A 26,027-nucleotide genomic window follows, 5' to 3' on the forward strand; every position below is an offset into this window, starting at 1 on the left:
TTGATTTTTTTTTATTTAATATTGCCAGTCTGCTTAAATTATCATCCATACTGACACTTGGGTTTTTCTTCTAGATGATGTGCTAGTTGTGCTTTTTTACTAATGGCCCCAGCCCCTTTTGTACTTTTTTTCATAGTTGAAAAACAGCAACGTGTTGATGCTACATTGAATAGTTCTTTGTGACAAAGGCAGAATAAAGAACTCCTTAAATGTACTGAGCATTGTCCATGCAGAGAATGTTTAGAGGTACACAAGTGTGTACTTTAAGCAAACATCTATCGGTGCTATCGTGCACAGCTCTGTCCATATGTTCAGTAAAGCCTTAGTAATTCCTTGTCTAATGTCAGACATGCAATGCTTCTTTACTGTGTGCTCTAATTAGGTGTGAAATTAGTGATAAAGATGTTTAACAGAGAAAAACCCCCATCTGAGTTCGGCTGTTTACTCCTCCTTCATACGACACTTTTCTGCAACTAGAATATGACACATTCTCAGACTTGTAGAGACAAGAAAATGATGCTTGGTGCAGTAGGTACAGGTGCTAACGAGGGAGCAAAAACAAAACTGGTGTCTTCAGATCTTCACTAGTAGTGCCTCTTTTTCATGAGATCATTGTTACTTTTTTGAGTCAACATTATTAAAATCTTTTAAGGGTTTTTCATTGAGTTTGTGTTGACTTTAAGGTGATGAATGCAAATTGAGTTGTTTTGCTGTGATTTGCTCTTCATTCCACTGCACTACACATTATTTGCTGTACATGTGCTGGTAATATTCAGTTTTTCCTCTATTCATCCTCGTTCTACCATTTGTTGCCATCAGAGAAACCAGTAGAGAAGCTCTTTCAGCTCCTCTAGGGTTACACTTTCTTCAAACCTTCATTTCTGCAGGCCATCCTCAAACAGCAAACTCAAAACAGCTCCTTTCAGTGCAAAGTTGCAGCTCTATCCTTTGCGCCACTGCCCCGGTGAAGATTGAGGTGTGAGACAAATAACTGGGCTCCTAACTCTGTGCCTGGCAGAGCCAGGATGGCCTTTAGTGTAAACACACTGCTAACACCCATATCAGTGATCATCTTCTTTCAGCTCATTGCCATAGATGATTGTAGAAACATGGATTGAACTGTAAGTTAACAATTTTGTGACACTCAGCTCACTGTTCACAGCAACAGTGTTTGTAGTTTCTGTTTCAAAATTCCTTTCAGATCATACAGAGTGAATATTTTACCCAAAAGATTTCAAATACACCTTCTCATTATGTCTCTGATATCCCCAGGAGTGTACATAATACTTGGGAAATTATGAATTTTATTATTAGAGAAGGAGCTGTGTTTAATTAGCTCATGCCTGAGATTTCACAAGTTGGGCTTGATTGAGAACTTAGTCACAATGAAAAGAAACAAAAACTTGACCCAAGTGTTATGGAAGTCTATTAATGTCCTGTTTGTGAACATGTGAAACCAGTGAAAACGCATACAGTGGATAATTACTGAGACTTGATGTTGTAAAATGTGCCATAATGGTTAATAAGCAATAATGATTTTTGAGCTGTTACACCAATTATTCGGAGGAAGTGCTTGTTGCAGAGCTTTATAGACGTTTTAGTAACCCAGATTGTTCATGGTAATCTGAATTATTGAAATGAACATTAAGTTACACCATTTTTTGTGATAATGAGCTTTTTTTTATTTATCAGCACATGTACAGCACAGTTGTTTTGCAGTTAAAAACAAAGTATTCTTTCTACATCAATTGTCGCTAACCGGTTTGTAACTAAATATTTTATGTGGTCAATATTTATCAGACAATTAAATAAATGTAAAAGCAAGATTCACTAATGAAGGATATTGAAAATGTTATATTCAGCAGTTGTCTCACCAGTTGTCAGTTTTTCATTGTCAAAAACAGAAAAAAAATCATTTTAAAGAAAACGAGTTGTCTGCTGTTGTTGAAAGCCATTGTGTTTGTATCAGGAGAGATCAACACTCGCTTTTCTATGAATTCCCCTCTTAAGAGCCGATCAGACTGACAGGAGAACGTGGACTGCAGCGGGGGCTATACAAAGAGTGTACAGACATGGGTGTATAAATAAAGAATTTAATTTCTGTAATTATAAATATGACATTGTATTGATTCAACATGTAGTTTGTGAAATTTCTCTTTATTTTGGACTTTTCTCTTTCAGCTGTGAATTATTCTGGATTTAAAAGTTTTACTGCAGATCTCATGGTGTGCTGTCATTAATGTGCTGGGATCAGTTATACAAACATATATTGCTGCCATGCTCCTGCTGCCTGATTCAAACTCCAGTGACAGTGCTGCATCTCTACATAAAAGAAAGTTATGTAGATAAGAAAGGTTAATGAAACTTGCAAGAGAATTTGTGCTTTTATACTGCTTTTTTATTACATCTTAATAGTTTTTTATGTATGTATGTACAGTAGGCCTACTGTAATGTACTGCTATGCACGTACATACCAGTGATGCCTGCACAGCACAGGTTGAAACTTGGATACAACTTTGTGCTCAGTGATGCCCCGGCCTCACTGGGAGTAGTGGCCCCATGACACCATCTGTCATCTGAGTAGGAGCATGCCCCAACGTAGTCAGGCATGCATACAAGAATGTAGGGGCCATACAAACTACTGAGTGAAATTTTGAATTATTGCAATGAAATTTGCAGTTGCTGTACTTTAGCATTTAGTACTTACCATGTTTTACTTCACAGTAGAGGAGAAGTCCAGTGATATCTGATCAGGTCACAGTCTAGTTAAAAATGGTGGTTTGTAAGGAATGATTTGGCTCTCTCTGAGGTTTGTCTTCAATCCAAACAATTGGGTAAAATTTTGACCCTTGGGTAAAATTTTGTGGCTTCACTGTGTTATCTAGGGTGAACCATAAATTGGGTGTGGGGGAGACTACCCTCTTTATGACCTAGGATGTTGCTTCCTGCTTTTATGACCCTTTTGGTCAGCAAGAGAACACACACACACATACATCCTTACCTACACACACACACACACACACACATATATACATACAGTGCCTTGTCTTTGTAACCAAGGGGGGTTACGAGGGGAGGTGCATGTAAACTATTGTTTATTATGTGAACATTTTCAATAAAAGGCAGCGAGAGGAGGCCATCGTCGGGGTCATTCATAATGAGATTCGAAGTGCGTTTCTGAGTGTCAAGAGATGTATTCTAAGACACTTCTTCAGCTGAGAATCAGAGAGGAGAAACACACAGTTTTTACTTGCAGCAAGGGCAGCCACAAAGCGCTCGCACTGGAGTGAGAGCTCAGGGAATCGCGCTCTGCCACTGCCCTGGTGTTTATTTATACATCAGTAGGTGCGTTTGTTCCCTACATTGGAATGTGGATGTTTATATGCGCACGTGTGTGTGTGTGTGTGAAAGAGAGAGAGAGATTCATTTTTTTATTAATAGCCATAATAGGTTTTAGGACTTGCAGTTTCAAAGGACAGCCAGTGAAACCAACAACAATGACTACAATTACTACTACGTGCAAAACATGCTGAGTCAGTTTAGACTTAGACCACACCACTTTTTCCAGAGATCAACTGCTAAACACCAGGCAGTCTTCTCAAAATAGCTCTTATCCTTTTTTCATAAAGCCTGAAAGTTTTTCTTGGATTTTAGTCAGAGGCACAGTGGGTCTCTGTGGTGCTCGGAGGAAATGCAGAGGAGGAGACTCACGCTAGTGCGCTGGTGAAACTACGTCAGCGGGGATTCCACACAGCACTAGGGATGGGTACCGGTATCCAGTCCCATGACATAAATGGTAGTAACCAGACCGAAAAGCAGCGCACATTTTGGTGCTTTATTTCTGTGCTTTTTTTCCTGACATGTCATACACTTTGGATTCTAGCCAATCATTTTACCTTTGCAAGGATAGTAGGCAGGCCCAGGTACGTACGTTCTTTTAGAGCAGAGCTACAGCTTAAAAAGGCCCAAGGCGAAGCGGTCAAAAGTCTGGCTGCACTTCACAGCAGCCTGCAACAAGTGCTGTAAGGTGATACTGTGCAAAGGAGGTAGAAACTCAAATCTGATGACAAACCTGGTGACGCATAGTGGGGTTTTTTTTAAAGCTGAGAAATGCAACGAGTTAGCAACATCCCCCAAGAACCCGAAAAGGACAGTTCTTGGGGGATTGGCCCTAGCCCTGCCAGTGTAGCAGAAATGATGACGGATGATGATGGCAGCACCAGCCGTTCTTCTCTACGTGAGTAGCTTAATGTTGTTTGTGTGTAATTTACGTTGAGTAGGCTAACTACGTTATTAAATTAATGCATGTAAAGGTGAACTAGCAAACACCGTCATGGTTACATGTGGCTATCTTCTTGTTTGATGGCAGATACTCCCTTCACCCTGGCCAAAAAGGCTAAAATAACCAAAGAAAAAGTGGAAAACAGCTTAACATGAGAGGTTTTTGGACAAAATTTGTGTTCTCCATTCTTTAAGCACCGGTTCGAGCACTGTTTAAGCACCGGCACGGTTTCAAAAGTACCAGTTTGGCACCAGTATCGGATAAAATCTAAACGATACCCATCCCTACACGGTACTCCCCTAATCTCTTCCAAACAAAGTGGACAAATTACTGCTTTTAAACCGGATGAACAGCTCTGCCACCCTTTGCTTGACTGAAACCTGGCTCAGTGAATGAATCCCAGATGCTGTCCTAAATCTGCCGGGCTTCCAACTTCACCGGGCGGACCACGAAACAGAGCTCTCAGGGAAAATGAAGGGTGGTGAAGTCTACTGGTGTACTAATGCCACATTGTTACCGAAGTACTGCAGCCCAAACTTGGAAACTTTTTTCATTAAATGCAAACCGCTTTATTCACTGTGGAATTTTCTTCCTTCATGCAGGTTGGAGTTTACATTTCTCCTCAGGCCAATGCGAACAACGCGCTGTGCGAGCTGGCTGACTAGATTACCACCCTGGATAGAAAATTCCCCGATTACTTTACAGCTGTCCTTGGGGATTTTAACAGAGCAAATCTAAACCACAAACTTCCTAAATATAGACAGCATATAGACTGCCCGACCAGGAAAAACATCACACTGGACCACTGTTACACCAGTTTAAAAGATGCCTATCACTCTGTCCCCCGGGCAGCGGTGACAGGGCCCTGTACAAGCCAGAAACAAAAGCGGCTAAAAGGATCTACTCCCTGTGTCACTGTGAAAGGGCCTGCTACAGACGCCCCCCACTCTCTGTTAAAGCAAACAAAGATCTGGCCTACGAGTTGAATAGAGATTGAAAATGTGATGTTATTTCTGGGGTAAAACCGCAAAGGATTGTAGGTATGAGTGGAAAGTGATACTAGTGCATGCAGGCTTTCACAAGAAAACAGTCACACAGTTTAGTGATAGAAGAAACACAAAGAATGGCAAGAAGCTGTTGAATTATTAACTGCAATAACCGGTCGCATGACAGCCACGGGAAGCCAACGGGTAAAGAGATCGTTTTTTTATCGGATTCCATCTTGAAATTGTTCAAGCCATGTTTCCGAAGTGACAAAGAGCCGACAGATGACCTGGATTGCAGCCATTCGAAGACCAAATATAACGTTCCAGAGCACTCCACCTCACATGTTGGTCTGCTCCAAGCATTTCCACAAAGGTAAGTCTTCTGTTGTAGTTGTTACGTAATTTATCATAACATAATTGTTGATGTAGGTTACAAATAAGTCTTATATTAATTTGAATTGAATTTGTTGCGCTATGCTGCTTTGTTTACTGTGCCTTTGTGGGCTAATGTTTGTTGTGTTTAGTAGGAAAACCAGCCAACAAAATGCTGGAATGCGATCCAGACTGGGCACCCTCTATCAACCTGGGTCATACCGAGTTATATCTGCTACCACAGCGAGATTTGGTCGGTTAAGAGAGAGAGCAATATCAAAACAGCCATGAAAAGTCCCGTATATATGTGCTCAAGTATTTTATTGAAGCAATCAAGTGTGAATAGCTGTTTTCCAGTATGTTATTTTGAAATGGGTTTTTCTCTCTCTTTTGCCTGTCCTGTTTGGTTCTTTTGCCATCAGAATTATTGTCTAAAGGCAAAGAAAGATGCCCAACGGATTTACTTTACCAAATGGACCATCCCAGCCTTGCTGTGTTGGTCTATTTGATTCACCTTTGCTTTTATTGTTTATTTTATTTTATTTTCCCTTGCTAAATACGGGACAGACTTGACTGGGGAAAAGAAAAGGGAGAAAGAAAGAGAGAAAGAAAAACAGCGGGAAAAGGGAACGGTGATAAAGGGCAAAAAACAAAAACCAACAAAACAAACAGACATAACACACATATAGCAATCATCTGGATCACCTGCTGAGAAGGAAAAAAGAGAAAACAAGCAAAAAAAAAAAAAGAGAGCAATATAATAAACATCATTGCGATGATCTATGTGAATATAACAGTAAATACTAAATATTAAATATTATTCTAAGGAGCACCTCTCATCCGAGAAGCTTCTTCAGTTCTAAGGGTCAAATGGTGGAGAGTGCCAGATTTAAACCCAGTGGGAGTTTCCCCCAAAGAGGGACAAAGGACCCCCGGTGATTCTATACCTAATCACATAAGCCAAAGTGTGAAAACGGGTGTGGGTCACAATCAGCCAGGGTTTCGGGTGAGCTAATTGTGAAACCTGGCCCCACCCTATCATGTGATTTCCTGAGGTCAGATGGCCCAGGAGGTGAGTGGGCGTTAAGGCATCTGGGAAGGGTTCTCAAAACTGGATTATAGATGGCAGACAGTTGGTGTCGTAAACCACCGCCTCTGTTCAAAGATGGTCGCTCACAGTGGACATAAATGACTTCTTTCACTCCTCTTTCAAACCATCTGTCCTCTCTGTCCAAAATTTGAATATTGGCATCCTCGAAAGAGTGACTTTTGTCCTTTAGATGCAGATGAACTGCTGAGTCTTGTCCCGTGGAGGTGGCTCTTCTAGGTTGTGCCATGCGCTTGTGAAAGGCTGTATCGCGTCCGATTGCCCCCAGATGCCAAGAGACGGTACTTGGAAAAAATAGCGTGTATTGGTAATGTGGACCTGTATGAAGGCAGTGGAGTGGAAACCCAGACAGCCTACCGCCGTTGTCCTATCCCGATATCTTCGCATACCTTGTCTGTGGAGTCAGCGCATAGGGGAAATCATTTTCGTAATTATAAATCCCTGAAGGCGCACATCTAATTCACAAACAGTTGGGTACAAGATTTGGCCGTTTTTAAGCCTCCACGTTGTGAGTACGTTGACCATATGACCAAGATACAGCCAGAGGTTGCACATAACATTGACTTCTCCTCAGCAGCTGCCCCAAAAATTGCTCTAGATGAACAATTCACGATTGATGCCAACTGTGCGTTGCCATGTAAATAGTTTGCTTTGCACGTGTATGTACTTGCTAAGTACATGTGAACAGATCTTGAATAAAAAAAATAAACATACTTTTCATTTCTGTTTTATTGAAACCACTTTACAGAAAGTACAATTATTTACAATGAACTGTACATGCAACACAGCAGTTTTATGAATATTCAACAAGAGCAATTTCATTTGGCCCTGGTTTGACAACCACACTGGGGTGTGTCACCAAAACACAGCACACCTTAACAATCTTATCAAGCAGTGTTGTGTCTTCACCGTCACATGATATGAGTAATCGGATTGGCATTGTAGTGTGTAGCATTTTGAACTTGTTACGCAAACTACCTATTACTCGGTCAACAGGAATTGTTATGAAGGAAGTGAGAATTGAAGATCTGGAGCTACGAGAATGGGAAGGAGATGATTGAATCATAAATTGCTTAATCTCCTTCATCGTCGTCAGGAGTTCCCTCATGACCTCATCTTGGTTGGTGGGTAAAGGAGCAGGGGATGACTCTGGTTGACTTTCTGACTCTCCGACAGGATCCTGCAGCCCATGTGTGTCTTTGTCACAGTGCTGGCATTCGGTTTGACTCTCTGTATCACATGTAGCTCTTCTACTTCCAGGATACTGAAAGTCATACTGCTGCAGGTGGGCAGGAGGTCAACTAGCACGACTGGAACGTCTCAAACCTTCAGTCAATGGCTGCTGTGAATCCATGACGCTAACACTACTCCGGCTCGGAGGACCATGTTATGAAGGAAGGAAGGCTCAAGGCTGAGTAATCAGCATCATGGGCTCATCCGATTAGAATAAGAATAAGCAGTCATCTAATCATTCACAGGGTTCTCCTTTTATTCTCAAATCAATAAAGCAAAGAAGGAAGGAAGGAAAGACACACACATGGACTGCCAATGCTCTGCTGCCGCCCCGTGTGGGAGTGAAGAAAGAGCGAGCCAAAAGTAAATGCAGTCCTTATATAATATGTGACAGGTGAGTGCAATTAAGGACAAGCACCACACCCAATCAAAGGTGAGAGAACTAAACAAGGTGCATCTGGTGAAGTGAGTGGGTGTGCTGGTATGTGCTAAAAGGTGGGTCTTTACAACAGGAATTCTCAGGTGGGCAATTGCTCTTGTTTGGGGATGGCAGAAAACTCGATATCCGCTCATCTGACTGCTGCAATCCAAGCCTGACGTCTTTGTTCAGTAATATCGGATACATGAGATCCCTCCCGTTGCCTCCAGGGGGGGAAACGATGAAAAGAGAGCCAATTTACCAGCTTCTTGCTTTCCCTATCATGTGATCTACCGTTGCAAGCGACAACACAGTATGTACAAACCATAGCTGACGCTTCCGTGTGCTTTGTTTGGCCTACTGTCATGGCGGGAGGGAGCGTGGCCCCCCTTCCGTGACATCACGCTCCAAAGCCCTATTGAGACAGGCCTACTCACTTACCCCCCTCTCCTGGCTCGCAGCTTCTTCTTCTTCTTCTTGGTTGGCAACCAATGTTAAGGCGCATTACTGCCCCCTAGCTCACAGCTCAGTGGACATTTAGATGAGAAAATATATATTTGACACATTTAAGGAAAATACTAATAAAATAAAATAAAAATAGATAAAATAAATGTTCCCTTTTTTGCTCTATTTTGCTCTATAAAATAGTTGTTTTCTTTTACAATCACTCATCTTGTCAGTAGGATATACATGAAAAGAGAAACAAATTAAGTTTGAGTGAAAATGTAAATTTTTTTGCATTCTCTGGTCAAATGACTCAAAAAAACCCAATTCACTTTGGTGAGTGACTCATTAAAACTCACTTCAGTAAAAAGAAGCGAATTTACCATCACTAATTTGGGCAGACCATCTCAAAAGTTCACAATTTATTTACAAACTAACATCAGGTGTATATATACAGTGGGGCAAAAAAGTATTTAGTCAGCCACCGATTGTGCAAGTTCCCCCACTTAAAATGATGACAGAGGTCAGTAATTTGCACCAGAGGTACACTTCAACTGTGAGAGACAGAATGTGAAAAAAAAATCCATGAATTCACATGGTAGGATTTGTAAAGAATTTATTCGTAAATCAGGGTGGAAAATAAGTATTTGGTCACCTCAAACAAGGAAAATCCCTGGCTCTCACAGACCTGTAACGTCTTCTGTAAGAAGCTTTTCTGTCCCCCACTCGTTACCTGTATGAATGGCACCTGTTTGACCTCATCATCTGTATAAAAGACACCTGTCCACAGCCTCAACCAGTCAGACTCCAAACTCCGCCATGGCCAAGACCAAAGAGCTTTCGAAGGACACCAGGAAAAGAATTGTAGACCTGCACCAGACTGGGAAGAGTGAATCTACAATAGGCAAGCAGCTTGGTGTGAAAAAATCAACTGTGGGAGCAATCATCAGAAAATGGAAGACATACAAGACCACTGATAATCTCCCTCGATCTGGGGCTCCACGCAAGATCTCATCCCGTGGGGTCAAAATGATCATGAGAACGGTGAGCAAAGATCCCAGAACCACACGGGGGGACCTGGTGAATGACCTGCAGAGAGCTGGGACCAAAGTAACAAAGGTCACCATCAGTAACACTACAACGACAGGGAATCAAATCCCGCAGTGCCAGACGTGTTCCGCTGCTGAAGCCAGTGCATGTCCAGGCCCGTCTGAAGTTTGCCAGAGAGCACATGGATGATACAGCAGAGGATTGGGAGAATGTCATGTGGTCAGATGAAACCAAAGTAGAACTTTTTGGTATAAACTCAACTCGTCGTGTTTGGAGGAAGAAGAATACTGAGTTGCATCCCAAGAACACCATACCTACTGTGAAGCATGGGGGTGGAAACATCATGCTATGGGGCTGTTTTTCTGCCAAGGGGACAGGACGACTGATCCGTGTTAAGGACAGAATGAATGGGGCCAAGTATCGTGAGATTTTGAGCCAAAACCTCCTTCCATCAGTGAGAACTTTGAAGATGAAATGAGGCTGGGTCTTCCAACATGACAATGATCCAAAACACACCGCCCGGGAAACAAAGGAGTGGCTCCGTAAGAAGCATTTGAAAGTCCTGGAGTGGCCTAGCCAGTCTCCAGACCTCAACCCCATAGAAAATCTGTGGCGGGAGTTGAAAGTCCGTGTTGCTCGGCGACAGCCCCAAAACATCACTGCTCTTGAGAAGATCTGCATGGAGGAATGGGCCAAAATACCAGCTACTGTGTGTGCAAACCTGGTAAAGACCTATAGTAAACGTTTGACCTCTGTTATTGCCAACAAAGGTTATGTTACAAAGTATTGAGTTGTATTTTTGTTATTGACCAAATACTTATTTTCCACCCTGATTTACAAATAAATTCTTTACAAATCCTACCATGTGAATTCATGGATTTTTTTTTTCACATTCTGTCTCTCACAGTTGAAGTGTACCTCTGGTGCAAATTACTGACCTCTGTCATCATTTTAAGTGGGGGAACTTGCACAATCGGTGGCTGACTAAATACTTTTTTGCCCCACTGTACAGGTGGGGGATCACGGGAAGGGGGGTCTCCAGGAACACAGGCACGGGGAAGGAACACACGGGCTATGTACACAATCCTCCACTGACGCTCAGGCTTAGCTCGGACTCCGGCTTTAGCTCACCAAACGGCGATCCTTAGGCTGGCAAGGAGTCTGGCACAGGAAAGAAGAACAGGTAAGTTGCGGCACGAATGAAACTCAGGAAAAGCTCGACTTGCAATGACACTGACAAGTGTTACACAGTGATCCAGCGAAGACTCATTCTCAGCAGCCGCCTTAAGAAGAGAGCGTGGTGATGAGGTGATTGCTTGCAGGTGTCAGAGCCAGGGGCTGGAGTCGTCATGACTCCGCCCCGGTAGGGCGCAGTGCGCGGAAGGAGAGAGAGGGATGCAACACAACAGAAAACACTTGTAGCCAAACAGAGTCAGCAGAGAAGGCACAGGGACCATGACAATATCAGTTTTTAATTTGGAATTGGAATGTTTTTAGTTTTTTGAGTTTAATTCTTTTTTTCTGAAATTGATTTTCAGTTTTAAAGTATTTATTAATGGATTGACAATTCATTTTAAAATATTAATTTAAAAATAGTATTTTTATTTTAAATTAAATTATGAAATAATAAATTTCTTTAGTAATGTTTGAATAAATAAAATAATTTAGCTGGTACCACATTGAAAGGAGCCAGTTGAGGTGTTTCAGGCATCTGACAAAGATGGGTCCTGGGTGCCTTCCGTTTGAGTTGCCAGGGTATGTCCCACTGGGAGAAGGCCCCCGGGGCAGACCTAGGACACCTGGAGAGAATATATCACTAAGCTGGCCTGAGAATGCTTTGGTGTTCCTCCAGACAAGATGGAGGCGGTGCCAGGGGGAGGGAGGCCTGGGCTTCTATGCTTAGGGTGCAACCCAGCCCCAAATAAGCGAAAGAAGATGGAAGGAACAGTGGATTTTTATCCACACTTTTATTGTACATGTACAATGACAATAAAAGGGTATATTCTATTCTGTTGTTTAAATTTACCAGGCTTTAAAGCTTAAAAACTGCATTTTGAACTTAAAAATTAAATCCTCATCATTCTTAGTATTATGCTAAAATCTCAAATGAAAAAATAAATTCCATATAGTTTGGATATTTACAATAACTGCCTCTGGAGACTCTGCAGTTGATGCTTTCTCTCAAACATATTGATTATGCAAGCAACCCAAGTAGCATCACTAACTAGGTAACACAAACTCAGAAACTCTGGTGTGGAATATTTAGGGAGATCTATGGGCTCAAATTTTGGTCATAAATATTTTGTACTTGTAAATCAGTTTTGTACTTGTAAATCAGGATTTGTATGTGTAAAAAGAATTTGTGTGTGTGTAAAAAAGATTTGTATGTGTAAAACGAATTTGTGTGTGTGTAAAAAAGATTTGTGTGTGGACTTAGCCAAAAAACTACTTGAGAAAGTCTGGACTCAAGTTCCAAGTTTCAAGTTACAAGTACGAATGTTGACGCTATTTTTCTTCCTTTCATCTGATTGGCCAATGTCATGTCAATCACAAATTTAACTATCCAATCAGAGAACAGATGGGTTTGGCTATTTGAGGGGTGCTTTTTTGAGGGTCGACTGGACCAGCACAGACATGCTGCAGGACCAGATGCGCTGTCTATACCGGCTCTCTCTTACCGTTACCCACGCCTGTTGCTTGTCTTGTGTTTCGATGGTGTATTGACAGTCATGTGCTTTTGTCCTGGGGTGTTTTTTTTCTGTTCTCAAACTGTTCTCCCATTAGGAGCTCAGTCTGAGTGGAGCTTTTTTTCTCCTCCCCATATGGAAAAGATATATAAAAATCTTATAAAGTTTGTATCTGTCTTGTATGAAACTTGTATGAAAAGCATACAAGAGTGAAAACACATATAAGATCCCTTGAAAAATTATATAATGAAACTTGTATGTTTTGGATACTTACTAAAAGAATATATGAAAGTAATGAGAAAGTGGCCACTTTCATGAGTAAATCATATATGTTTTTACTATTTCTTTTCCATATGGGTCCTCTCACCTTATGTTATGTATTTTTGTTGTTTTTTCCTATCAGCCTACCTCTCTGACATGTCTTCCCAATGTGATGTTTGTGTAAAGTTCGGTCAGAAGGTTCCTTTGTAAGTGCGCATGCGCCATAGCGTGCTGCCTGCTGTAACCCATAATTTCTTTCGGGATTAATAAAATAATCTGATTCTGAAATGAGTAACGATACAGCAATTAACCTCTTAAGCCCCAACGCCCCCTGATATGGGGGCAAAAAGCAGGAGATCGGGTAGGCTTGGGGCTTAAGAGGTTAATGAGCGGTGAGAATTAGCAAGTCGGAAAAGCGAGGTTGAATAGGTAAGTTTTCAAGTGTGCTTTAAAGGATTGAATGGAGTCACAGGCATGAATGGCAGGAAGACTATTCCAGAGGTTAGGTGCTACAGAGGCGAAGGCATGATCACCCCTAGTCTTCAGACAGTGCCTGGGCTAGGCCAGCGAGTTGAAGTCCAGAGTAGAACCATTAGAAATGATCTAATCTGGAGGTCACAAAGGCATGTATACGTTTTTCAAGATCTCTGTACGGTATTAAATGTTTGACCTTGGAACTCTGACGCAATTGGAAGAAGCCAGATTTAACCTCAGAGGAACCACAGAGCTGTTTATCCAGCTTAAATGAACTATCCAGGAAAACACCTAGATTACTTATAGTATCTGTAAGAAAGCAAGCAAAGGGACCAAATCGGGCAGCTAGCTGATCTTGTGGAGTGTGACTATCAAACACCATAATCTCAATTTTCTTCTCATTTAAAATGAGAGAATTGGCTGACAGCCACTCCGTAACCTCTTTCAAGCAGTCAGACAAATGATTCAGTAAAGCTGGCCGGTCATCAGACATTTGGGAAATAAAATTGAATTTCATCAGGTAGGGGCTTTGACACTTGTCAAAGATAGAACCCGGGGGTAACATGTACAAGGCAAACAGTAGAGGGCCCAGCACAGACCCCTGCGGTACTCCACAACAAAGAGGGGCAGGAGCAGACAAGTAGCAACCCATCATGACAGAAAAAGTCCTGCCCAAGAGGTAGGATTTAAACCAATTAAGGGCGGAATCCTTGATGCCTTTAAGATGTTCCAGTCTCTCTAAAAGGATTTTATGGTCTACCATATCAAAAGCATCAGACAGATCCAATAAAATTAAAACGGCAGGGCAACCTGAGTTAGTAAAAGAAGATCACTGAAAACCCTCAGCAGTGCTTTTTCAGTGCTGTGACAAGGTTTAAAACCAGACTGAAATTTGTCACTAATGTTATTTGTGTTTAAGTAGGCCTGTAGTTGCAAGGGGACAATTCTCTCTAATATTTTAGATAAAAACAGAAGTTTACAGATTGTGTTACACCTAAGTCAGCATTAAACGTAACCAGAAAATGATCAGAGATGCCAACAATGTCAATGTCCTTAATGCTAATATCCAGGCCATATGAGAAGACCAGATCCAACATATGGCCTTTTACATGGGTCGGTGCACTCACCCATTGAGCCTAGAGAAGCTAGAGAAAGTAGAAAGTAAAATACTGTGGCTATGCCTCCACCTTTCCCTGAAAGTCTCGGTGTGCTGAAAAAAACATAGTCAGGGAGAAGGAGTTCAGAGAAGGAGAAAAGCTCACCGTGGGTACAAAAAGATTTCCAAACTATTTATCTCTGGCTGAAGAAAATACAAGAAAACTCATCAGCTTCTCTTCGCTATCTATTGCTAAGCTCAGTGAGTCACAGCTCTGTTGAGCAAATCATTCCTTTAACCTTAACTAGAAATTACTTAATGAATGTCTTCACAAATAAAATTTTAGCCACTAGAAAAGCAAATATTTCTAACCATCTCACAGACACATCATTACATACAGTTATGGATTTTTGTCGAGACTCTTTCTCTCCAATTGATCTTCAATAGTCACCTTCTCCAAAACACCAGTATGCTTATTATACCCCATTCTTTTATGACTGTTGCAAAATTACTTAAAAAGTAGTTTTTAAAAAAGAATTTAAAAACAATCCAAAAAAGGGAATATCCACAAAATTACCTTTAATTGCAGATAGAATGTCTTATTTAAGTAATTTACTGTTATCTGCAAAGGGTCTTATAGTCCTTTTCTTCTCTTCACCTTTCCTTCATGTCATGGCCATCATCCAGTGTTTTGTCAGTCCAACATTTGATGTTGAGCACATCTCAGTGTTCTTTCTCTGCCTCACTTTATCTCTGTAGTAAAAGTTACTTTATTACAATTGTCACATTTATTCAACATAATTTCACTTCAGTTTGAATAATTTCAGCCTGATTTCTTATCATCTTCTTATAATCTTGATTAGAAATACATTGCTCTTTGTACTTCACATACAGTTTTCAATTCTGATTACTTCATTGTAACTTAGAATTTGCTTTCTCTCCTTATATCAGTAAATATGTGAACTTCAGTATTTATCAATCACAATACACCCAAAAATTACTTCTTCTGATTGCCCATGCATAATAAAATCACTTCGTTTTTAAATTATTACCTCTTAATCATATTTTAAATAGATTCATGATTTGATTAAAGCAAAAATAACTATCAGCAAAAGCACATGCATAAATCTCTGTCACTGCACTCTTTGTTACATTACACCCACGAAAGTTGGATTTTAGGCCTTTTAATTCACTTCTGTCTGTCTTCTTGACACCATAAATATTCCACAAAAACCTACTGGTCAGAGGATATGCTTCTCTTTATGGTATTTTAAGATTTTAGTACATAAGCAGAATTTTCACCTTTGTTAGCCACCAAGCTATAATTAAAGTCTCCAGATTTAGTCACAACCTAAAATATTTACAAAATAATATATAATATTGCAACATAATTACAAAACGGAACAACAGTCCTCCAAGCCTAAGCATTTAGATTTACCTAGCTGGATTAGGTGAGTTTTCAGAAAAGGAAGACGAGCTATTCTACTAGCACACTTGTCAAATAATCCAACATAAAATAAGCCTATATATACGTTTAACAAGCTAGCCCCTTGCTTATAAAATAATTCAAACTTTGATTTTCGATCTAGCCAGTACGAAGTGTGTCATAATGTTTTGGTGCCCACAGTAGGCGGGTGACAAATATATCACGCTTGTCCCAAATGCTCTGGTCCCAGCAGTACTCTGGAGACAGCAGCCTGCTTGGCTTATGAATCCAAAAGTACTTGTTTAGATGGCTCTCATCGTGCCACAGAGCCTCCACATTATTAAGTTTATCCTCTATGATGCCTAGATAACAGGCATCTACCAAATGCTTTACATTTTGCCACGTTCCTCCAAAGATAGCAGCATGGTAGTAGAAATCTCCAGTTTCCATGAAGGCTTTAGATTTGCGGTTTCTGTCGTAGGTAAACCGGGCTTTTGGTAATTTATAATAGTGGGCATGGAGCAAAGCCACAGAATCACCCAGTGCCTCAGACCCAAATCTCCCCTTAAACTCCTGATCCACATCAAAACAGAAGACATAATGAAATCTGTGACGGATCTCTGACTCTATAGCTTCTGATATTGTCCTCATTCGCATCATAGAAATGTCTTGCCACCTGGTGTGCTTTCCCACCTGGATAACCTTTATGTTTCTGTGAGAAGCAAGTGTGATGTTTGGTACTTTGTCTGGTAAGTCTGTAAACACATAATACGTCACTGGTAATCCCAACATAAAATGTTGTTCTGCTGAGATGAGGAAAGTCTTGAGGTAGGCATCCAGGTACCTTAATGAGAGACAGAGAAAAACAAATGATTTTTTTATTTGTAAATTATTGCAAAACAATACAAAACCCACCCTGTTTGTATATTTCTTCACTATCTTTGATGCACCAAAAGTAATTATTTCAATCTGAGCCAAGGTTCAATCGTCCACACCCAACAAGCAGCAAGGCAAGCTGGTGTTTATTGGTTATGGGTAATAAAGGCCAACTACTCCAGATGCTAATTACCAATTACATTTTTAAAAGCTAAAAAAAAGAAAGAAAAAAGCAACAAAGGAGACAAATTTGCAGAAGATCTCAGTCATATGTGTGATTTCTCTATTTCCAGAACAAAGACTTAAATGAAGGGTGCATGCCTGGAGGTGTCTTTGTGTCTAACTGTGCAACACATGCAAGAAAGCAAGAAAAGACCTAGACATGACTATAATAATAATAATAATAATAATAATAATAAAAATAATAATAACCGTAGATGTATGTGCAGAAATTTATTCAGGTTTAGATGTCTGGATTTCAAAACAATTTGGTCAAATTTCTTTGTATTTGTGCATGAATTGGAGCACATATTTGTGACTCCTCAAAAGTTACACAGAAATCCATGTACACATTTGTAAACATTTGTTTGTGCTTGTGGATCTTATCGTATGCATTTGCAACCCTTTTGCAGGGGTATAAGGCATATTTCCCCACATAAACTAAAACTAGAGTTACCACCTCATGATTACTTATGTGGGCTAGTGAATTTACAGTTTAAATTCGCCATGTTGAACTGATTCCGGCATAGGTATGCCTACATTTCTTATTCATTCTATTAAATTCTATTAACTAGAAGGCACCACTGTATAATAGCCAAGGAATACAGTTTTTATGGAGGAACCGACCGTCCCACAGCAAACACAGTAAGGGCCACTGATGACTTTTCTCCTATGTGCTTTTGATCAAAAAGATTTGGTTCAAACATTCCCTCCCAGATGATAGGAGCATTCCAAGATGTTGATGTCTGAACTGCTGGTCTGGCCCTGGATTAAAAGAACAAAACAAGCTAAAACACAATCTGTATATTCTGGTTTAAATTAATTCAGGAACATGTCCCTATATATGTGCTAATGAATATGAGGAACTAAAAACAACTTGAATTTACAGTTCACCAGAGATGTTAATTCATTATGTAACAGTATTGTACAGCTGTTATCAGTGTTTTGACTGTTTTTAATCATGAAACTCTCTAAAGACTGTTCTTCCAGTGTTTCTTTTTACTTTTTTTCCTTTATTGAGAGTGAAAAAATCTTACTTATGAACATTCCCAAGCAGGTTATTTTATTCTATACTTAGTCTATGTTTTATTGTGTAAATGCTTCTTTAATCATGTCGCTCTGGTTTTTCTTTCTTCTTTTTTAAACACACTTTCAAATTTGGTTACTGTCTGCTTATCACAAGTGCTATTGTAACATTAATCTCCAAAATATTTTATTTTAACTGTACTTTGATGCAGAAGTTTCCTAAATTGTGTGCACAAGCTGCATGTGTTTATTCTACTAAAAACAACATCTTAAAAATCAAATACAAGTATGGGACATTATAATTACCAGACAATGGTGTCCAAATTTTGAATATCTCTTACCCAAAGTTAAGTGTGTCATTCAAATTAATGCGGTGGCTTGGTTCTCGTTCAGGATGCAATTTTATCATTAGGATAGTGTTCCTTAAATATCTGATACCGGAAAAATAAGCACCACAAAACATAACAACAAAATTAATTGTTTGAAAAGGTTGCTACATCATATAGATATTACGTGCCTTAATTAGTGCCTTAATACATACCTTGTATATAAGGAAGTAGAACTGAGGATGACCAACAGCAGACAGCAGAGGATTCCATCATTTTTACTTAGAGAAATTAATAAAAAATAATAATATTAAAAATAATACTAAATAAATCAAATAAAGTTTGGGCCTCACTTCATTGTTTTTCCTTTGACAGGTATACCAATATTTAGCATCAATTAGGAGATAAATGTCTTTACATAGGTAATTCATGAAGATTGCTAAAGCCTGAGTCATGCAGGCTTACAATGCTGTTGGTGAACATTTTGGGAACCATCAATCAATGGGGAAAAATGTGTATTCCCCTATTGCTTGCAATGCTAAAAGCCACTATAGTGAAACTAGTCACAAAGCTGTATATGGTACTGCACTGAAAACCTCCTTGCAATTCGTTAGGTCACTAGTGGGCTAGTAGATAGTAATAACGTCTGGCTCCAAAACACTGACATGGTGGCAGCCAAAATGTTGTCCAGAAAGTCTAAAATCAATTGGGGACATTATGGTTATTTTTATGTTTTTTATACCTACAGATAAAACAACAAGGTAAGGAAAACAATAAGTTAGAAAGATTTCTAGAAATGCTCTCTCCTTCACTTGATACAAGTTTGTATAAAATAGAATCAGGCAAAGTGAAATCAATCCTCTTCTGATTACAATGGAAGAGTCTCGTTTGTTGTCAACTCACAATTCAAAATCCAGTTTCTGTAATAATAATGCCCCCCTCCCCCCCCCCCCCCCCCACACACACACACACACACACACAGACACACACACATTCCTACTACCAGCACCACCATCTTGGCCAACGCTCCTACCTCATTGTTAGGGGAAACAACCCTGTCATTTTCCTCTTAAGCAGCATTCTGATGGAGGAGAAAGGGAGGGCTGGTTGACAGAATTAGACCTTATTGAAAAGAAAAAAAAATAGTGAGCCCAACCTTGGGATAAATAAAGTAAAGTAATAAAGTATCATATTTCATGTAAGATATTTTCATTATCTTACATTCATTTCCTGGATAACCTGCCATATCCATGAATTATAAACTACACAAAACTGTTTTAGACCAACAAAGTCTGTTGCTCATTTTTACAATTAAGATCAATTGATGTAAATCCACGAATGTGAAAGCTTGATTCATTTTATCCAAAGTCTAAGCTACATCTGCAACTCCTCCTATACTATCCTATACTTTGACCCAAACATCAAAATGATCTAGTGGCATCTAGGATTGAATTCTCCAATCTATAGCTTAAAGAATGTTTTTACCATTGAAACTTAAACCAGTATGTCATAAAATTTTGCCTATCGTAATTAAGACAGATGGACATTGGTGGGAAGTAGCTTTAGAACTGAGTGACAGTATAGTGTAGCATACAGAAGGTGAAATGAGTATTGAACACATCACCAATTTTCTAACTAAAAGTATTTCTAAAGGTGCTACTGGCATGTTGGTAGCAACCCATCGAATCAACACATTCAAATAAATCAACCCATAGCTGTCCATAAAAATTGCATAATAATGAGAACTGAAAGACCAGTCAAATATCGAATATGTTTACAGAAATGTATTTAATATTTCATACAAAATCCTTTGCTGGTGATGACAGCTTCAACACACCTCCTGTATGGAGAAACTAGTTGCATGCATCAAGTGTGATTTTAGCTGATTCTTCTACACAAACAGTTTTCAAATCCTGAAGGTTCAGTTGGCCCCTTCTATGAACTTTCCATAGATTTGATCATGTCTGTGGGTTGTCAAGAAATTTCATCGACATGTTAAAAAAAAAAAGTTTTTCCAAAAGACAGGGAGCACAAAATGGAGTGTCTTAAACTGGTACAACCTGTATGGGGAACATACATATGTATATTTTGTTTACATTATCTCCGGTGCCATTGTGTAACTCAGTTGAATGCATAAGTCCAGTAAAACCAGTTTTATTTGTACCTCTTGAGAGACAGCAACCATTTACCATTAGATTCCTGGCCACAAACCTGTGTTAGTGTTAATGATGAGAATAACAATAAATTTGTTAAAAATGAAATGAAAAAAAAAAGTACTGTAGTCTAAATCTTCCATGCTTAAAATTTAAACAAAATTCATACATGGTTGTCAGTTGAACCACACTCAGTATTTATAGTGCATAAAATGTGAAAATTCACCGAAGGATTGTGAAGGGTCATTATTTAAATTGGACTTATCTCCAGAGGGCCCCAAACTACAAAAACTACAGTATCACAAGTGTTGTTTCCACTACATGAAGAACAGGATGAAATACCTACTAACTGCTGTGAACGAAATAATAATACATCCTATTAATTCATTTTACATTTTCTACATTTTTTCCACAGATAAATTTGTTACTATATAAGTCACAGAGTAGGTGAGTGACAACTCTTTTATGTAGAAATTTAATGAGGAGTCAGGAGTACATTTTATTTTTTAATTTTATTTACATTATTATTATTATTATTTTTGGCAGAGTTACTTTGTACGTGTTCACTTGTAGGAAAGTAAAGTTAAAAAAGTAAACTTACCTGGATTCACAGATATATCCAACACCTCGATTTAACTGTATAAAAACTCTTTGCAGCTCACAGCCCGACACACACAGCCCAACACAACAGCATAGATAGTACAGACGTAAAGACAGCGAGGAGTGATTGCAGGTGTGTCTGCCTCCCCTGCAGCGGCGCTGCAGACCACGCCCCGCCACACACATTAACCAGGTAAAATACATATTTAGGCAGAATTTTGCAAATATCTATTTTTCATCTTTTAGCAGCATAGTGCTTTTTTTCCAATTATCTTTTAAAAGTCAGGTCAAGGCTCCAAAAGCCCAAAGGCGATATAAGGGTGGCGGCTCACAACAGTTTTTGTTTGCTGGATCATTTTAGTTCAGCTGGGTGTCTTTCCTTTTGTTATATTTCTTTAAGAGTTCAAAATGAGTTAATTACATAAATAAAATGTAATTTTCTCTGTAGCACTTCATGGATTTCATAAGCAACACACCTTAGTTGTTCACACAAAGCATAAAGGTAAAAACCAATATATACAGTGTTATCTTCTTCGTTTTTTTTTTTTTTTTTTTTTAACCTGTCCCGTTTGGCTCTTTTGCCATCAGAATTATTGTCTAAAGGCGAAGAAAGATGCCCAACGGATTTTCTTTCCCAAATTGACCATCCCAGCTTTGCCGTAATGGTCCATTTGATTCACCTTTTATTCTTTATTTTATTTTCACTTGCTGAATACGGGACAGACTTGACTGGGGGAAAGAAAAGGGAGAAAGAAAGAGGGAAAGAAAAACAGTTGAGAAGAGGGACGGGGGAGAAGGGCAAAAAACAAAAACCAACAGAATAAGCAGAAAAAAAAAAAAATACATATATTGATCACCTGGATCACCTGTTGAGAAAGAAAAAAGAAAACAAGCAGAAGAAAACGAAAGTAATAGAATAAACAACATCACAATGATATATGGGAATATGACAGTAAATACTAAATATTAAACATTATTGTGCAGCACGTAAGATCGACAGCACAGTGTGCTTTGAGGTAGGAGCCAAAAAGGGTGTAGTTTGTGTGTGTGATCACCCGTGTGTACACCTGTGAGCATGGACGCGCTTGTTTTCTTAAAAGGTTCCTTCATGTAATGATCTGCTAGAGGGTGTGGGGGGCCACTGCCCCGTCCTCCAGGGCATGAAGCAGGTATGGAGGAAATCAAAACACCAGACATCCAGAGGCCCCCAGAACACAAGAGACCAAGGAAGACCAACAGAGGGGCAGCCGTGCCACTGTCCCAGAAAGAGCTGAGGAGAGTCCCAGATGAGGGGTCACCCAGCAGCCACGGAGCAGAAGCCAGGGGGGGTTGCAGTGACGTGCCCGTGAGCCCCGCCGGCAGCCAGCTGTGCCTGAGTGACCGAGCCCCAGGCCGAGAGGCTGGGGGCACCCCACCTCCGAAGTGGCCCAAGCGAGCCCCAGGCTCCAGGCCCCGATAAGCAGCCGCCAAGGAGTGAGCCGGTGTGTACCTGGACGCCCACCCCCGGACACAAAGAACCACCAACGCACCGATGTCTGAGGGAGTCTGCCCCCGGCAGGGGAAGTGGTGGGGGGAGATAGGCCTCTAAACCTTGGAGGGCCTGAGATGTCCTCAGAGAGATGGCGTCTGATACCCAACCTGACATATATACACAGACATACAGGCACACACAGATACAAACATCCATTCCCACCCTCATGCTCTCATATGCACTTACTCCACACTCAACCAACGTGGAGACAGACATAAAGAGACGCTGTACACACAATCACACTCCCTAAGCGTACTCTACGAACCGGGTCTAGGTACCCTTGCCCCTGGAGGGGGGAACTGCACCCAGACCCAGGTTGTGTTACCCTTTTCCCTGCGGTGGGGAGAAGCAGACCGCCCCGACTCCGCAGCAGCAGGGAGGCCCCACATTCCGGACCCCAGTCGAACGGCCAACTCCTCCTCCTAGCCCCCCTGCTCCAGCAGGCCGCAGAGAACGAGGGTGAGAGAAGACTCCTAACCTCCCTCCACCCGCTCATTGTAGTGTTGATGTATGTGTGTTCTAAGGTGCATTTAAAACCCAGGAGGGCATGGAGCCACCTGCTAGAGAGCAGCAGGTAAGCGCATAGTCCCTCCTGCTAGCCCTCAATGTCTACGTGTATTTAAAATTGAGAGGTGGGCAACAACGCCAGGGGTGAGGTGTACACCCTGATGGTAATTGGGATTCCGTGTAACGTGCCCACCCCCAAGATCCTATATGTATGTGTAATGAGAGTGTGAGTAATGTGAATGTCTAAGTTGTGGGATAAAATTGAGGCAGAGGCAGCCAGAAGGGGACAGAGGAGGGGGTTACCTCCTCTGCACCCTGGTGACACACCCCTACTCCAAGGCCCTGTATGTGTGGGTGGTTGTGGTGGAGCGGGAAGAGGGAGGCAGCTGGAGATGGGGAGGGAAGGAAGGGAGGGGCAAGTGACCCCTCCCTGGGGCCAGCTCCCCCGCTGACCCCAGTAGGCACCCCCATACTCCGCGACCCGCCAGGGAAGGGGGGCCTAGGCCCATCCGAACCGCCGCCCGGCCCCACAGAGCCCGGGGCAGTCCACCCAACCCCACCACAGAGAAAACTGCACCCACCCCATCATCCACTCATCTTCCAGACTACATAAGACAATAGACGTCCAGGCTGAGATCTTCCTCCACCTCTCCTGTATCTCCCCCTCTTGCAGAGAGAGTTCCTGAGAGAGGAAAGCCCCTGCAAGATGTGACAACCCTTGTAATGTAATGTAATGTAATCTAATAGATAATTTCTATATTGGTTAGAATTAAGATTGTTTTTATTTTTCCAGTTCATGAGGACTGTTTTCTTGGCTATGCATAGGGCAGTGAAAACCATATGGGCTATATTCTTTTCTGAAGTGACATTATCTAAGCTGCCCAACAAACACACTAAGGGGGAAGTTGGAATGTTACATTTCAGACACTTTGATAAGTCTTCACATATCTCGCGCCAAAACTTCTGAACTGGTGGACAGAACCAAAGAGCGTGGATATAATTGTCCGGTGAATTGGTTTGGCAGTGTGAGCAGTTGTTGGTAGATGCAAAGCCCATCTTGAACATCCGATGACCTGTATAGTGCACTCTATGTAGTATTTTGTATTGAATTAATTGAAGACTGGGATTTCTGATTAGATGAAAGGTTTTTAAGCAAATCTGAGACCAGAAGTTTTGGTCTAAGTTAACTGATAAATCCGCTTCCCATTTTGCAATAGGAAGTGATATTGATTCATCTGTTTTAGAAAGCATTCTGTATATTTTGGATAGTAATTTGGGGGTTTTAAGAGTAAGAAATTGAACCACACTTGGTGGTGTTTGTAGTTCAACTTGACCCGGTTTAAATTTCTTTTTTATTATGGATTTAATTTGTTGATATTCTAAAAATCTTTTCTTGTTGATCCCATATTGTGTAACTAGTCTGTCAAATGAAATAAATTCTGTTAAATGAAATGTCAAATGAAATAAATTCTGTTCCTTCTATTCTATTCTATTCTATTCTATTTGATTCCTTTACCATTCCAATCTGAAAAGTTTATCATATTATTGTTTTGTAATATGTCAGGGTTGTTCCAGATAGGTGTACGTTTGCATGGGATTAATGAAGACTCTTTCTCTAGTCTCTTCGAGAGAGCTTTGCAGATTATTTTGAGGTCTACATTAATAAGGGATATTGGACGATAGCTTGAGGGATATACAGGGTCTTTGCCTGGTTTTAGCAGGAGATTAATGTTTGCAGAATTCATATTTGATGGAAGTCTGCCCTTTTCTTTGATTTCTAACAACGTTCTGTAAAAAACTGGTGCTAGAATCGTCCAGAATTCTTTGTAGAATTCTGCAGGAAAGCCGTCTGGACCTGGAGCCTTATTATTGGACATACTTATCAGGGCTTCCTGGAGTTCACCTGATGTCAGTGGCGAATCCAGTGCCATTGCTTGAGAGTCTAATAATTTTGGGAGAGTTATGTTGTCTAAAAATTGATCAATTTCCTTTTTAGATGGGTTTATTTGTGGTGAATACAACGTTTTATAGAAATCCCTGAAAATGTTGTTTATTTGTTTCGGTTCATATATTGTGTTCCCAGATGAATCTTGAACAGCACATATAGTTGTTTTTTCTTTACTTATTTTTAGCTGGTTTGCTAGAAATTGACCGGATTTATTACTATGTTCATAATTTTGTAAGCGTAGTCTTTGTACTAAGAATTTTGTTTTTTTTATCAATTATCTCATTTAATTCTAGTTTTGTTTTGCGTATTTTGTTCAATGTTTCCTGATCTTGGTGGGACGCGTAGGCTTCTTCTAGTGATTTGATGTTTTTTTCTAATTCCTGAATATTTTTGTTTTCTTTTTTCTTTTCATGTGATGAGAAAGAAATTATTTTACCTCTCATCACAGCTTTCCCTGCTTCCCATAAAACAGAAGCTGATGTTCCGGGAGTGTCATTAAAGTCTAAATATGAAGTCCACTCTTTTTTAAAATATTTAATAAAGTCTTCATCTTTAAGCAGTGATGTATTAAATCTCCAGTTTTTACTTGGCATAGTATTATTCTTGTGCATTAGTGTTAAAGATACAGGAGCATGATCGCTGATAGCTATAGGGTGAATCTCAGTGTCTGAAACGTCACTCAGCAGTGAGCTGCTGACCAAAAAATAATTGTATACAGTGTTATCTTCATTTTAGATGACAAAAAGTATTTGCGGCTCCCAGTGTTTTCTTTTGCGTGGAACCCGGATCCAAATGGCTCTTTGGATGTTAAAGGTTGCAGACCCCTGGTCTAACTGATATGACACATATCGTGAAGGGTAAACATTCAGTGTACTTTAAGACTGTACACTGCTGGAAAAAAAAATAAAGTACAGACAACCACAGGTGGCACAAGTACAGACATTCTGTATTTATGTAGAAATACAGATACTAGAAAAAAAGTTGAAGTTGAACTGAGCGTCTGT

At 40.2% G+C, this 26,027-nt stretch overlaps 1 protein-coding gene across 1 annotated transcript; it reads right to left on the bottom strand.

Annotated features, from left to right (window-relative positions):
- Positions 1-15,013: 15,013 nt before the first annotated feature.
- LOC148106434 (alpha-1,3-galactosyltransferase 2-like) lies at positions 15,014-21,156 on the bottom strand. The gene is made up of 6 exons (XM_087844797.1): positions 21,039-21,156; positions 19,318-19,406; positions 18,500-18,565; positions 18,300-18,389; positions 17,560-17,697; positions 15,014-16,681 (listed from the first exon to the last, which is right to left on the bottom strand). Exons 2-6 carry the CDS (start codon positions 19,362-19,364, stop codon positions 15,997-15,999), a joined length of 1,026 nt encoding a protein of 341 aa, XP_087700923.1. The 5' UTR covers positions 19,365-19,406; positions 21,039-21,156; the 3' UTR covers positions 15,014-15,996.
- Positions 21,157-26,027: the final 4,871 nt, after the last annotated feature.

Source organism: Neolamprologus brichardi, chromosome 1, assembly GCF_056152115.1.
Source record: "Neolamprologus brichardi isolate AB-2024 chromosome 1, ASM5615211v1, whole genome shotgun sequence".
Taxonomy (NCBI): domain Eukaryota; kingdom Metazoa; phylum Chordata; class Actinopteri; order Cichliformes; family Cichlidae; genus Neolamprologus; species Neolamprologus brichardi.